Source organism: Gigantopelta aegis, chromosome 7 (genome assembly GCF_016097555.1).
Source record: "Gigantopelta aegis isolate Gae_Host chromosome 7, Gae_host_genome, whole genome shotgun sequence".
NCBI classification, from domain to species: Eukaryota; Metazoa; Mollusca; class Gastropoda; order Neomphalida; family Peltospiridae; genus Gigantopelta; species Gigantopelta aegis.
In genome coordinates this window covers 38,897,358-38,912,505 of record NC_054705.1, presented here as the reverse complement: position 1 = coordinate 38,912,505, position 15,148 = coordinate 38,897,358, and the positions used below count along the sequence as shown (strand labels likewise).

At 40.1% G+C, this 15,148-nt stretch overlaps 2 protein-coding genes across 2 annotated transcripts in view; both read left to right on the top strand.

Annotated features, from left to right (window-relative positions):
- The window catches only part of LOC121377726 (protein aardvark-like), a 23,129-nt gene extending 20,237 nt beyond the window's left edge, over positions 1–2,892 (top strand). Inside the window, exons 9-10 of the mRNA XM_041505811.1 lie at positions 39–152; positions 1,659–2,892. Coding sequence (XP_041361745.1) covers positions 39–152; positions 1,659–1,747 — 203 coding nt within the window. The 3' untranslated portion in view covers positions 1,748–2,892. The remainder of the gene's footprint in view (positions 1–38; positions 153–1,658) is intronic.
- A 3,903-nt stretch (positions 2,893–6,795) lies between these two features.
- Positions 6,796–12,745, top strand: LOC121377491. Its single transcript, XM_041505503.1, has 2 exons — positions 6,796–6,896; positions 9,678–12,745. Exon 2 carries the CDS (start codon positions 10,100–10,102, stop codon positions 12,566–12,568), a length of 2,469 nt encoding a protein of 822 aa, XP_041361437.1. The 5' UTR covers positions 6,796–6,896; positions 9,678–10,099; the 3' UTR covers positions 12,569–12,745.
- Positions 12,746–15,148: the final 2,403 nt, after the last annotated feature.

The window sequence follows — 15,148 nt, the reverse complement described above, 5'->3', positions numbered from 1 at the left end:
TTAAATGATTTCCCTTGACCTTGAACTTTCGTCTGTAGATCTGCCGGACCCGTCTGTGTTGATCGACTCTCTGAAGCACGTGCTCCGCCGCCACAAGGACAAGAGCGAACTGATGAAACCAGCCGCGGCGGCTCTGAGAATCTTCTGGCAAGGTAGTTCTTGATTAAATACATATTTTATTGCATAAACAGCAAAAGGACTGGGCAAGGTACGCAATAGACCGAGTACTCTGCCATTAGAGCTCTAGATGGGCGTTTCGACGGTTATGCTCGCTCTCTTAATATAAAATAACTCTATAGGGTGTATACTACCAAATCAAATCCCATAGACGACAATAGTAACATATGTGGCTAAAACTCCTACCTGCAGCGTATCAATCGACATAAACGCCACGGATATAAATACTACTACCCCTCACACTTACAGTGAATCAGAAAAAATGGGGGTCAAGCTGCTTGTTTCTGAGATAACGGGTAGCGTCTATGACTACCCTAGTTCCGCACAAAATTCGAGTACTTTTTTTTACAGGTACTCCATACATGTTTCAAGCACGAGACTACTTGACACACTGGTACTAGATGAAATAAAATTGCATATTTGTTTTACCCAGATGAAACTATTATTTTTTACAACCAACACACTCACATTTATAACCAATCACAGGACTTTGACCCAGCCGGAAGTTATTTGGTTTAGTACTACCTATAATGAAAAGACGTTGTAATGCTAGTCTCAGACTGCCAACTGTTACGATGAAGTTGGCCAACTCGACGGTAGCGTCGTAATTTCTCCGTCTTCCGACATACGACGGGTGAGCTCAGATTAACAACTAATGGGTTATGCCTAACCTTGCATTTGTAACAGCCAAAACCTGTTTTTATATTTTACAACATATTTTACAACATATATACACAATGGTGTTATTATTAGTATTATTTTAATTGTATATACTTGTATATACCCTATTATTTAACTCATCATTCCATGAGGAATGGCATTATGTAATTTTATGTTTTATACTGTAAATGTGTTGTGTGCCTAAGGTGAAACGTTAATAGATTATCTGTCTGTCTGTCTGTCTATCTACGATGAGAGCGCTCAAACTAGCAACTGTACAGACATAAAGTCGTGAGGGCAAAACGTTGGCCAACATTGTGTTGGCAGTTGGTAGTCTGATGCTAGGCTCATAACTGTCTGTCTGTCTGTCTGATACTCTCTCTTTTTTCTTTCTTTCTCCCCCCCCCCCCCCTCTCTCTCTCTCTCTCTACTCCCTCGCTCTCTCCGTCTGTCACTCCCTCTCTCTCTCTCTCTCTCTTATCTCTCTCTCTCTCTCGGCCACCCCCCTCTCTCTCTCTCTCTCTCTCTCTACCCCCTCTCTCTCCCCGTCTCCTGCCACTCCCCCTCTCTCTCCCCCCTCTCTCTCTCTCTCTCCCTCTCTCTCTCTCTCTCTCTCTCTCTCTCTCTCTCTCTCTCTCTCTCTCTTTCTCTCTCTCTCTGCCATTAGCGTATACATTAAATACACATTTGATAATTTAAAAAGTGGTAACCCACTTTATCAACTGCTTTGTTTAACAAATAAAGGAAAATATAGTGCTGATAACGCTATTATAAACAGCAATAAGATGTGCTTAATATATAACATTATGTTTCTATTTTAGATGGTTACAGAAAAGAAGCAGATGAAATCCTCGAGTGTACGCCAGCTTTAAAGAGTGTTTTCTTATCCACGGAAATTGACGAGAAATAACGAAAAGTCAGAAAAATAACGGAATGTGACGAGACTGCTGTATATTGAAACATCTTTTTCTGTCATGAAATGTTAAAAAATTAATTTCGTAGTTTCCACATGCTTATTGTGACCGATATAATAAATCGAAACTTTAAAATATGCTAGTCAAAATGATTTAAGAGTCAAGTCGGAACCAAATTAGTTTCAAGAATTATGTCGATAACGTATAGTAGTCTATATACTATGTCCACCTGTACATTTTAATATTTTGTTTCATATGTACATACAATCATACATAAAAGTAACGGTTTATACGTGAACCACGCAACAGACTATTGAAGGTAGGTGTGGTGAAAAAAAAGAGAAGAAACTCGTCTGTTAGATGTCTGAATAAGCCTTCTGAACTGGGCTGTCACTGTCACAATAATTTGAAAACAACTCGGATGTCTGATGGGTGGATATCTGCATTGTCCTCCAGCCACATCCAGAGCCCCTCGGAGTGTATTTGTAAGCGGAGGACACTCAGTTCGATGGTGGGGGGGGGGGGGGGGGGGGGGGGGGGGGAATGAAAATACATGTATTTCAGGGCCAAAACCTGTTGATGGGGTTCGAGGGCATACTCCTTCCACTCACCCCCTAAGAATATTTTTAATTCCAGGTGTTACAATACGGCAATTCTGAGCACAGTAACGGAAAAGTGGGCATGCTACCCCTTCCCCCTCTCTCAAAAACATTTTGAATTCTAGACGTTACAATACGGCGCATCTGAGCACAGTAACGGAAAAGTGAGCATGCTACCCATACCCCCTCTCTCCAGAACATTTTGAATTCTGACGTTAAAATACGGCGTTTTTGAACACAGTAACAGGGAAAAAGCCCCTGTTCCGCAGCCCATAATATTTGTTAAAATGTCAGGATACAGCCACAGTGCGCTTCTTGCGAAAAACTTGTCAATTTTAAAATGTCCAACGACCCAAGGGTTGTGAAGTACTCTATCAAAAATACACAGAGTTTCTGAAATCTGATGCCACATAGCATTAACTTGATTAACTCGAAGTTCACAAGTAACATCAAAACTATATGTTTACGACTAGTAGAAACACTATGAGAAGAAACCCGACACACATATCCGAGGGGCGTGGCGGGAGGTCTATACGGACTCGGCTAGACCACGCCCCTTCAAAACAAGTCGGGCGGGGGGGGGGGGGGGGGGGACGTAGCACAGTGGTAAAGCGCTCGCTTGATGTGCGGTCGATTTTGGATCGATCCTCGTTCGTGGGGCCCATTTGGCTATTTCTCGTTCCAGCCAGTGCACCACGACTGATTTTGGATCGATCCTCGTTCGTGGGGCCCATTTGGCTATTTCTCGTTCCAGCCAGTGCACCACGACTGGTATATCAAAGGCTGTGGTATGTACTACCCTGTTTGTGGGATTGTGCATATAAAAGATCCCTTGCTGCTAATCGAAAAGAGTATCGGTTTCATCTCTCAATCTGCGTGGCCCTTAACCATATGTCTGACGCCATATAACCGGAAATAAAATGTGTTGGGTGCGTCGTTAAATAAAACATTTCTTCCTTCCCATTATCCGAAACAGTCAGTCGAGTTTCTTCTTGTACGTTGCGTGATACCAAAATAGAGAGTTCCTTGTCGTTGAGGGCTGCTAATAAAAAAAGGGGCGAGACGTATCCCCGTGGTAAAGCGCTCGCCTGTTGCGCGATCAGTCTAGGATCGATCCCCATCGGTGGGCTATTTGGGCTATTTCCCGTCCAGCCAATGCCCTACGACTGGTATATCAAAGGCCGTGGTATGTGCTGTCGTATCTGTGGGATGGCGCATATAAAAGATCAATTGCTGCAATTGAAAAAAAAAATGTAGCGGGTTTCCTCTCTAAGACTATATTTTTATGTCAAAATTATATCCATTAGCCGATGATTAATAAATCAATGTGCAGTAGTGGTGTCGATAAATAAATCAAACTTATGTTTATTTATATTTTTTTATTTTTTGGCTAATTAAAAACATTCATTAAAACTCTTAAATCTCATATGACCTCCATTTACCTGAGGCAGATTGTACGTGAAGTACTACACTTTTTATAATTAGTATTCTACCTGGGTCATATTAACATCATCGGCAATGGGAAATGATTTGGCCCAAGAGAACCTTTGATGTTTATACTATTCACTAGCATGTAAGTTTAAGTGTGTGGGTGGACTCGAGAAGGCTCTAACTAAAATCAGTGGCATCAGATTTTCGGAAAAATGTCTACACCTTGTATTTTAGACAGTACTTTGAAAGCAATTGGTTGACAAAAATTGGCAGTTTTTATTTTAAAGGCATATTGTCACAGACCACTGACCTATTACATGGCCTAACAAAGTATTACTTAAAAATATACATATTTGATTTGTCCCTAAATGTACTTTATTCAACCATCTACGTAACTACCATACTCCACTTATTAATGATATTTTGTAAAAAATAATTGAATTATGGCAATGGTCCATAATTCAAAAACTAACATTGCCGAGAGGGTTAACGTGGATTTCACTCCATCATGGTGTAGTTAAAGTGATGCAATAGCTAGATTTGGTATGTAAAAGTTAATGTAATTTTGATTTATTATTCATTGTTAGAGAAATAAGGTCCTTAAATCTGTGACAGTATGCCCACTAAGCTTACTCTATCCGTATTCTATCATATAAACAGAATACGGCTAGACAACAATAGAGCTAAAAGAAGAAGAATGTTGTTCTCAAACGTTTCTACCCAAATCATCCAAGGACTCTATCGGACCCAAATCTGGGGAATTTGCCGGCCAAGTCATTCTTGCAACACCTTGTTGCCCGATGTTATTCATATTGCCCGATGTTATTCATATCACCGTCCTGGTTTGGTTATGTCTGGCGTTTTCATCAATTTGTTTGTTTAATAAATTGTTTAATTCAGAAATATGTTTTTTTGTTTTTTGTTTGTTTGTTTGTTTGTTGGGGTTTTTTGGGGTATTTTTTATTATTATTATATTTTTTTTGGCTATAGGGACTATCCTGAGTTTGTTGTCATGGTAACATATTTTCAATACCCAGAACATTTCTGATGACTAAAATTACATATTACATATATTTTATTGTTTAGAATGCAGTGAAGTCTCTCAAAACAGGGCCCAGTTTCACAAAACATATTAAGCCTAGTTTTGCACGTAAACGTAAATCTACGACTAAACCACAATTCTTATTACTGTTATAATTGAACAGATATAGTTTGAAGAACACATATTTCACTAACCTTTTTATTTTTAAAATACTCCAGATTCCGTTAATGATGTAATTTTCTGCGTGAAATTGGTGCCAAATACGTACAAACGCACGGCCGTTATAACTGCTAGTAGCAGACGTAAACTTACGATGTTTAGTGAAATATGGCCCAGGACCCTCTGTAAACCAGATTTTCCTAAACATCGGACATTTCCCTCAAAGGGGGGCGAGACGTAGCCCAATGGTAAAGCGCTCGCTTGATGCGCGGTCGGTTTAGGATCGATCCCTGTCAGTGGACCATTTGGGCTATTTCTCGCTCCAGCCAGTGCACCACGGCTGGTATATCAAAGGCCGTGGTATGTACTACCCTGTTTGTTGGATGGTGCATATAAAAGAACCCTTGCTGCTAATCGAAGTGGCGACAACGGGTTTCCTCTATCAGTATCTGTGTGGTCCATATCCACATGTCTGACGCCATATAATAACCGTAAATAAAATGTGTTGAGTGCGTCGTTAAACAAAACATTTCTTTCTTTCTTTCTCTCATTACCTTCCAAATGTCCGACTAGCTCTCTTACAGTCAGAATACTCAGGTTAGCCGTTCAGCAACGGCATATGACACCAGTAACGGATCCAGTGGAGGTCCGGACCCCCCTACCCCCCCCCCCACCCCGTTTTGAAAACCGACCATAACCTTTAAGGGGAAACGTCATTATATTAACTGTTCTGTGCAAAAGGAGAGATCAGTCATCACATTTGGACCCCCCCCCCCTCAGAAATCCCGCATCCGCCCCTGGACACCTCAGGGTAAAACGAAAATAATGATATATACTAATACATAGTATGAGATCTGGCCCCGTGCTGATAAACCTTAGTCTAGACTAAGAAAGAAATGTTTTATTTAACGACGCACTCAACACATTTTATTTACGGTTATATGGCGTCAGACATATGGTTAAGGACCACACAGATTTTGAGAGGAAACCCGCTGTCGCCACTTCATGGGCTACTCTTTCCGATTAGCAGCAAGGGATTTGTTTATTTGCACTTCCCACAGGCAGGATAGCACAAACCATGACCTTTGTTGAATCAGCCACCGAGGCCGGTTCCAGACTTTAACGTCATGGCAACGCCATTCAAATAGCATTACGTTAAAGTCTGGACTTTATTAAAGTCTAGACTTTAAGTTTTATAAGCATGGGCACAGATGGTTTACAGGAGGATTGTATAAATACAAATTAAAATTACATCAAAGTATTACCACTGGCGTAGCCATGGTTTAATATGGGGGGGGGGGGGGGCAACCCATATTGGCTGGGGGGGGGGGGCCCACACTATGTATATATGTATATACGATTTTATAAAATTTAATATTTTTAAAAAGGTTTGATTGGGGGTATGGCCCCCTTGCCCCCCCCCCCCATCCCGCTACGTCACTATTACAATATAGAGGACTTAAGCTGGGTACCCCCATTAAACCTTTTTCTTTGTTTAAACTGTATCAATTGCTATAACATAATATATAAATACATGTGATTTACCTCCACCCCCCCCCCCCCCAATATGGGTTGCTCCCACCAATATAAAATCCTGGGCCCATAACCTATTTTCGAAGCAATCTGCCTACGAAATCGTAAAGCCATCGTAAGCTATGACGTCACTATGGCGTGTGTTGTAGGCTACGTAGTGACGTCACAACCTATGGTGGTTTTACGATTTCGTAGCGCTAAGATGGCTTCGAAAATACGGGACCTGGCTATGCCAGTGGTAACTAAAACTACTATCAATTAATGTTACAATTCAAGATGACGCCGATATACAAAATAAATACTCTCAAATATTTATTATTGACGTTGACGTAAATGAGTGACGTCATTATACAAACTGCCCTTTGCAAGACAGGAATACATGTATGTGTTCTTTATTATTATTATTATTATTATTATTATTATTATTATTATTATTGTTGTTGTTTATTTTTGCCCCAACACCCCACCCTCGTCTTGTATGCCTGTGCCAGTGGGAGGGGTGGGAATGATTAGGAGGGTGCCGTGATAATTTCTAATTTCCCCTTCTAAAAGTGCAGACAGACATACAGAGGAAGCAGGCCCGTGGGAGGGGGCACATTTTTACAAAATCTGATATAGAGTTTGTACCCGATCCGTCAGTGCCAACCACCCACCCCAACTCCCAAAGTCCTTCCTACGGGCCTGGGAAGTCAGGCAGATATCTAAAGAAAGAAAGAAGTGTTTTATTTAACGCAGATATCTAAAGAGATACACACAGACATAACGAGAGAGAAATAAACAGAGTGAGTCAGCGAGAGGAAGATATATTGAGAGGGAATGAATTGATGAATGAACGGTTAACGACACCCCAGCAGGACAAATATATCAGCTATTGGGTCAGGGACGTAGCGTGATCTGAACCTGGGGGGGGGGGGGGGGGTCGAATATGAACCAAGTGGACCCTTGAGAGAGAGAGAGAGAGAGAGAGAGAGAGAGAGAGAGAGAGAGAGAGAGAGAGAGAGAGAGAGAGAGAGAGAGAGAGAGAGAGAGAGAGAGGGGGGGAGAGAGAAAGAGAGAGAGGGGGGAGAGAAAGAGAGAGAGAGGGGGGGTTATGGACAAATAAACACACAGCGCTATAGCGACAGACCATGATAGCCATGCATGCACCGACGGATGTGCGGACGGACAGACAGGTCAGAGGATGAAACTAAAGTAATATTTCCCCACGTTTAGGAGGCTAGCTTGTAGCATAGAAAGATTACTTGTTCCAATCAAAAATCGCTTGTTCCGCCATTACTAGTTGGAACCACGTGACTAACAGTTGTGAAGCATTTCTGCCCGTGGTATATGCTATCCTGTCTTTATGACAGTGCATACCAGGGGCGGATTATGATTTAGGTACGGGGCTTTCCGAAAAAATATGTAAATGTATATAATTATAAATTATAAATTTTACGTGGACATAAATTTAGATCTACGTCGTGGGATTGTTGGGTTTTTTTTAGCCGGGGGGGGGGGGGGGGGGGGGGGGGGGGGGTCCGTGCAAGTGGGAAATCCCCCATAATCTGTCCCTGCATATGAAAGATCTCTTGCTACTGGTGTACATATGTAACGAGTTTCCTCTAATGCTTGAAACACACCTACCGATTAACGCAGACACAAAAGTAGCGCCGACGTTAAACGGTAGGTGTGTGCACGTCAAAGATGCGAATGTCGCATGACCCTCTCAACAGTGTTGTATTTTTCATAGAATATATTCTGTCATAGAAATTGACATACGGGTCAAAGTCAAAGGCAGACACAGAAATACAAGATTTCTAGAAACAGATCTAGATGGGTTAGGAATGGGATTGGAAAGATGGAGAATTTGTTTAATATATATTTCAAAGAAAAAACAACAAAAACAAAACGAAACAAAACAAACATAGAAACGAATACAAAACTAAACAACAAGAAAATGGGGTAGAGAGATGAAGTGTAACGCAGCTTATATTTTGAAGATATAACAAATAAACAACAAAAAACCCAAACAATATCCAACCAACAACGCAGCCACCCCCCCCCCCCCCCCAACAAAAAAGAAGAAGAAAAAACAAAAACTACAACCTCCTCAATCCCCACCCCCGCCCCACCAAAGGCCGTGGTATGTACTATCCTGTCTGTGGGATGGTGCATATAAAAGATCCCTTGCTGCTAATTGAAGAGAGTAGCCCATGAAGTGGCGACAGCGGGTTTCCTCTTTCAATATCTGTGTGGTCCTTAACCATATGTTCGACGCCATATAACCGTAAATAAAATGTGTTGAGTGCGTCTTTAATGGCGCAGACCCTAGTTTTAACCCGTAAAAATGGGCATTAAGTCTGATTAAGTTACAAAACTGTAACACATTTAAATAACGTTACAAGAGAGTGAAACAAGAGTCTGTGACGTTGAAACGGTGAAATATCATTTAAAAATAGACTAAAACTCGACGCACATGCATTTTCAAAATTATGAAAAATGTAGTATAGCCAAGAAACACTTCGATTCTACGGAAATGGATAATATATATAAACTATAAAATATTAGTGGTGTTTAATTTCATTGATTATAAACGGCTCTAATAGTGAAAAATATATCCCTTTAAATAAAACATGTCCTTCCTAAACAAATACAATAACAACGAACCAACAGCAGCAAACCCGTAATACCATTCGATCATATTGTTGTACTTTGGTGCTTTTGATGCAGGAAGTAGAATGTATCCCAGTGGTAAAGCGTTCGCTTGACGCGCGGTCGCCTTGAGATCAATTCACGTCCACGGACCCATTGGGCTATTTCTCGTTCCAGCCAGTGCACCACAACTGGTATAACAAAGGCCATGGTATATTATGCTGTCTGTGAGATGGTGCATATAAAGAAAGGAAGGAAGGAAGGAAATGTTTTAGTTAACGACGCACTCAACACATTTTATTTACGGTTATACTGCGTCGGACATATGGTTAATAACCACACAGATATTGAGAGAGGAAAGCCGCTGTAAAAGACCCCTTGCCACTAATGAAAAAATGTAAAACTACATGTCAAAATTACCAAATGTCGTTAAACAAAACAAACTTTAACTCTCTTCCTCTGTATCTGTCTCTGCCTCTCTGTCTCTCTAATCGTTAACCAAAACAAACTCTTTTTTGTTGTTGCTTTCAGTTTTGACGAAAATACCTTATCGTCTGCTTCAGGTTCACTCAGCTGTGGTTGCCTTTACGGTTGTCACTCAAATACTTCAGAAAACCTTCACCAACCATCGTTGTATCCATTTTTATTACTCAAATACTTCAGGAAACCTTCACCATCCATCACTGTATCCATTTTTATCACTCAAATACTTAAGGAACATTCACCAACCATCACTGTATCCATTCTATCACTCAAATACTTCAGGAATATTCAAAAACCACCACTGTATCCATTTCTATCACTCAAATACTTCAGGAACCTTCACCAACCATCACTGTATTCATTTCTAGTCTTCATTATCCATAGAATGTCGTCACGTGTTCTTCAGATTCAGTTTCAATGGAAAATATTCTGGGTGAATTTCCATTGTTAAAAAACCCCCAAAACCCAAAATGTATGAACAAATACGGACTAGCTACCACGTCATATTGCCAAATGGGTTGTCACAACCTAAGATGTTTGTACATTCAGCTCGCCGTTGTCTAGATCGTTTGCCAGCTCTGACCTCGTCTGGTAGCAGACGACAACACGCTGGGCATCATGGTGGTGTTGTTAGTGGTGCTGAAGGAACTGATGTCGTGGAACTTCCTGGGGTGAAACGCGTGGTCCACAGGTATCGCCATAGACAGGACTTCGAGGACCTCAATATGCCCCAGAAGCAGTTCATTCTTCATTTTGATAATAGCATCAGGGTCATAAATTCGCAAAACAACGACCGCCTGGATGCGACCGGCGACTACAGGGTGACATTGGTAAGCTACGGACAACGATGTGTCTGCCATAAACACAGACATCTTGGAGTGGGGCAAAGAGATCTGGATTGTCGAAGATGCTACGAAAAGAAGTACATGTTCGGAGATCAAAGCGTGCCCGACAATGTAAGGCGGATGCTTCATCAGTCAGTGATCGATATAGATTCCGATGATGATGATGATGATGATAATAGTAGTAAGGAAACCAAACCGAAAACAGTGGGTCTGCTCGATAAAAGAAAACCTGAATTGAAATCCTCTGTAGCCGACAAAGCAAGTACTGAAGCCATGTCACGAAGAGACGGGAAAAGAAAAACTGAATTACAAATGCCTAGAGCCAAGAACTTAAGTCCTGGCATTAGATCACAGACTTCTCATCAGAGAACGAGTAGATTTAGATCTATATCTAAGAAATTGTATGCAGCAATCAGAATATCTTTGGGTAGTGAATCAGAAGAAGAGGTTGAAAGACTTCCGGGCGACAGTAGTAATTTAAAAGCAATCTCTGAAACAGTTTTGGATCAGAAAGTAAACACTGAAGATGAAACTCCTTGTGATTATGAAGAAACGTCTGAGATCGTGTCACCTTCGAATCATATAGACATTAAAATTAAAAGCCCGTCAGGTCGTGATATCCGTGCTGACATCGACACACCGTCAGGTCGTGATATCCGTGCTGACATCGACACACCGTCGGGGTATGATATAAACCGTGAAACTGAAACACATTTGGAAGATAATACAGCTACGGAAATCGGAACAACTTTAGAGAATAAGATAGATACTGAAATTGGCAAACCTTTGGAGGATAAGATAGATACTGAAATTGGAAAACCTTTGGAGGATAAGATAGATACTGAAATTAGCAAACCTTTGGAGGATAAGATAGATACCGAAATTGGAACACCTTTGGAGGATAAGATAGATACTGCAATTAGCAAACCTTTTGAGGATAAGGTAGATACTGAAATTGGAAAAACTTTGGAGGATAAGATAGATACTGAAATTAGCAAACCTTTTGAGGATAAGGTAGATACTGAAATTGGAAAAACTTTGGAGGATAAGATAGATACTGAAATTGGATCGCCTTTAGATGATAACATAGATACTGAAATTGGAACACCTTTGGAGGATAAGATAGATACTGAAATTGGAAAACATTTGGAAGATAAGTTAGATACTGAAATTGGAAAACATTTAGAGGATAATATAGATACTGAAATTGGATCACCTTTGCGAGATAACATAAATACTGAAATTGGAACAGTTTTGGATGATAACATAGATACTAAAATTCGAATAGCTCTGGGTGATAACATAGATACTGAAATCGGAACACCTTTGGTTGATACCACAAATACTGAAATCGGAACACCTTTGGAAAGTACAAGAAAAACACCGACTATACAAATAAGCTGCCCTATAGACGTGAATAATAAATCTCAAATAATGTCTTTTAGTGATTCTCAGATCAGTTATTCCACTAGTCCCACTGCAAAATCTCAAAACGAACAATCTTTCGTTCCGGACACTGCCGATAGAGATCGGTCAAAACGAACGGAAAGCATAGAACATGAAACTGTCTCGGACGTCAAAAGTCGAACTGAAATCCCAACGCGTCCGGATGACAAAAGAGACGCCCAAACCGGCGTAGCCCTGACAGCAGAATCTGACACGAAACCATCGTTCAGCGAGCGAGACATCACTTCAATTCTGTACGGGAAGTCTGTCGTAGAGGCAGCAGACGCCGCAAGAGAGAAAGAGAAGCACAAATACCCGAACAGAGCCTGCTACGAACGAGGGTACTACAGAAGACGACGTCACAACGCCCACAAGCGAGCTTACCTTCTCGCCCTGTCGGATGCATCAGCGAGAAGATCGAAGAAAAACCCGCTGATACTAAAATATCCAGGGAGTGGTCCGTATTTCTCGTATTTCCCTCTCTACGTGGTCGGTGAGCTCGACGCTCCGGAGCAGTCGTACCTGGAGGGATATCGAGGACAGACGGAAAACCTTAAAGTTGCGGGAGGATTGCGGCATATTATAGGTAGACTCAGGCTTCGGGACTACTACCCCGGGGGTATAAAGTACTCTGATCGGGATGTGTGATCTGATTCCATGGGATATTTATGTGGTAGAGGAGGTTAATTAATGTTAGCATTGTTTATTTCATTTCAACTTATTTTCGTGCTTATATCCAGTTAAGGTTCAAGCACGCTGTCCTGTGCACACACCTCAGCTATCTGGGCTGTCTGTCCAGGACAGTGGGTTACTTGTTAGTTGGTTAGTGACAGAGAAGAGGGTGTAGTGACCTTACACCTACCCACTGAGACCTTAAGAACTCGCTCTGGGTTGGAGCCGGTACCGGGCTGCGAACCCTGTACCTACCAGCCTGTAGTCCGATGGCTTATCCACTGCTCCACCGATGCCGGTTAGCTTTGTAAATTATCAATGACTTAAGTAGTAAGCAACTGCTGCCATTTTTCTGTTAAAATCCAGCCAGTTTTGTCATCCGATATGATATAACGCAAAGCAGTGTGATCTGTGTCTGAGTGGTTTAGAATGATTTTACTTTCTGAATTTTGAACTGTTAAATGTGTTATCTGTATGGAATATAGAAGTAGGATCAATTGATATGAAGGCATATCAGGTAGCCTAATTGGATTCATGGAATATCTGTATGTTTGGCACAGATTTTGGTTTCTGAATTATCAACAACGGAACTGTTAAACGTGTTACCTATATCGGATATACACGCAGGATCAATTGATATGAAATTATATAAGTTAGAATGGTTTAATTTATGGAATATCTGTATGTGTATTTTGGTTTCTGAATTATCAACAATTGAACTGCTAAAGGTGTTATCTATATCGGATATACACGCAGGGTCAATTGATATGAAAGTATATCAGTTAGAATGGTTTAATTCATAGAATATATGTATGTGTAAGACAGATTTTGGTTTCTGGAATATCAAGAATTAAACTGCTAAACGTGTTATCTATATCGGATATAGACGCAGGGTCAATTGATGTGAAAGCATGTCAGTTATAATGGTTTGATTTATGGAGTCTCTGTATGTTTGGGACATATTTTGGTTTCTGAATCATCAAGAATTGAACTGTCAAACGACGTATGTCTGTGTACTATAGATGCATGGGTCATTTGGTATGAAAGCATATCAGATAGCATAATTTGATCTATGGAATCTGAATGCGTTCCATTGATTTTGGTTTTTGAATAATCAAGAAATGAACTATAAAACGTGTTATCTATAAGGAATACAGCCGCATGGTCAATTTATATGAAAGCATAGTAGGTAGAATGGTTTTGTTCATGGAGTGTATGCATGCTTTAGATTGCTCTTAGTTTCTGGATTATCAAGAACTGAATTGTTAAACGTTTTATTTATATGGAATACAGTCGCATTATCAACTGATATGAAAGCAGAAAGGTAGAATGATTTCAGGTATGGACTAGCTGTATGCTTTAGATATAATATTGTTTCTCAAATATTAAGGATTGAACTGTTAACCAGATGTTATGTCTATGGAATACAGTTGCATGATCAACAGGTATGAAAGCACACAGGTAGAATTAGTTTAACCATGGAATAGATGTACGCTTTAGATTGGTTTTAGTTTCTAAATTAGCAAGGATCGAACTGTTAAAAACGTGGTACATTACATGCATGATATTACTCGATCAGAAACAACATCAGCAAGTTTGATGTGATACGTGAGATGTTTTGAATCATTAAGGAATCAGCTGTTATATACGAGATGTATGAAATTGATATGAAACCATAATATTATATCGTAGGATATGAGCGTTGTGTATGCTTTTAGTCAGAGTTAATGTCTGGATAATTATTGAGAACAGAACTGTTAAACGATATATATATATATATATATATATATATATATATATATATATATATATATATATATAACGCCATACAAATTGTGTGCGTGTGGCGTCATTAGAGATGGAGTCTGGACTTTAAATGTTTTATAAGCACGGGCCCTGTTTTCGATAATTAACCGAATCAAACGATATACAATACCAGGAAGAATCCACTGATCCATGTAGAATGTTTGCGATTTACACAGATTTTAGGGGAGGGATATAGGTCAGTTGGTAGTGTGGTCGTCTGAGGTGCGTTGGCTAAAAGGTCGAATTTCCTTGGTGTACCCATTTTCTGAATTTTGTTTACGTCACAACTAGTGTCCTACGACTGGTATATCAAAGGCCGTGATAAGTGCTGTACTTAGATATATTTTAGGTTTTGAGTTTAATCAAGGACTGAACTGCATGGAATACATACACAGCTAATAAGTGTGATAAAAAACAACAACAAACAACAACAAAAAAACAAAACAAAAAACAAGTGTAATACCAGATTATATAGTATGATTTGATCTATGGGATGTCTGTGTGATTTAGACAAGATTTTAGTTTTTGTATTTAATCAAAGACTGAACGGTAAAACAAGAGTTGTCTGTGTGAAATACAGAAACAGTTAACAAGTGTGGCACCTTTATAGTCCCGGTAGTATGACTTGGTCTGAGGGACCTATGTATGCTTTATACAGATGTTAGTTTTAGATTTTAATTTAATCAAGGACTGAACTGTACCAGGTCAGGTAGTATGACTTGATATATGTGATGTCTGTGTGATTTAGAC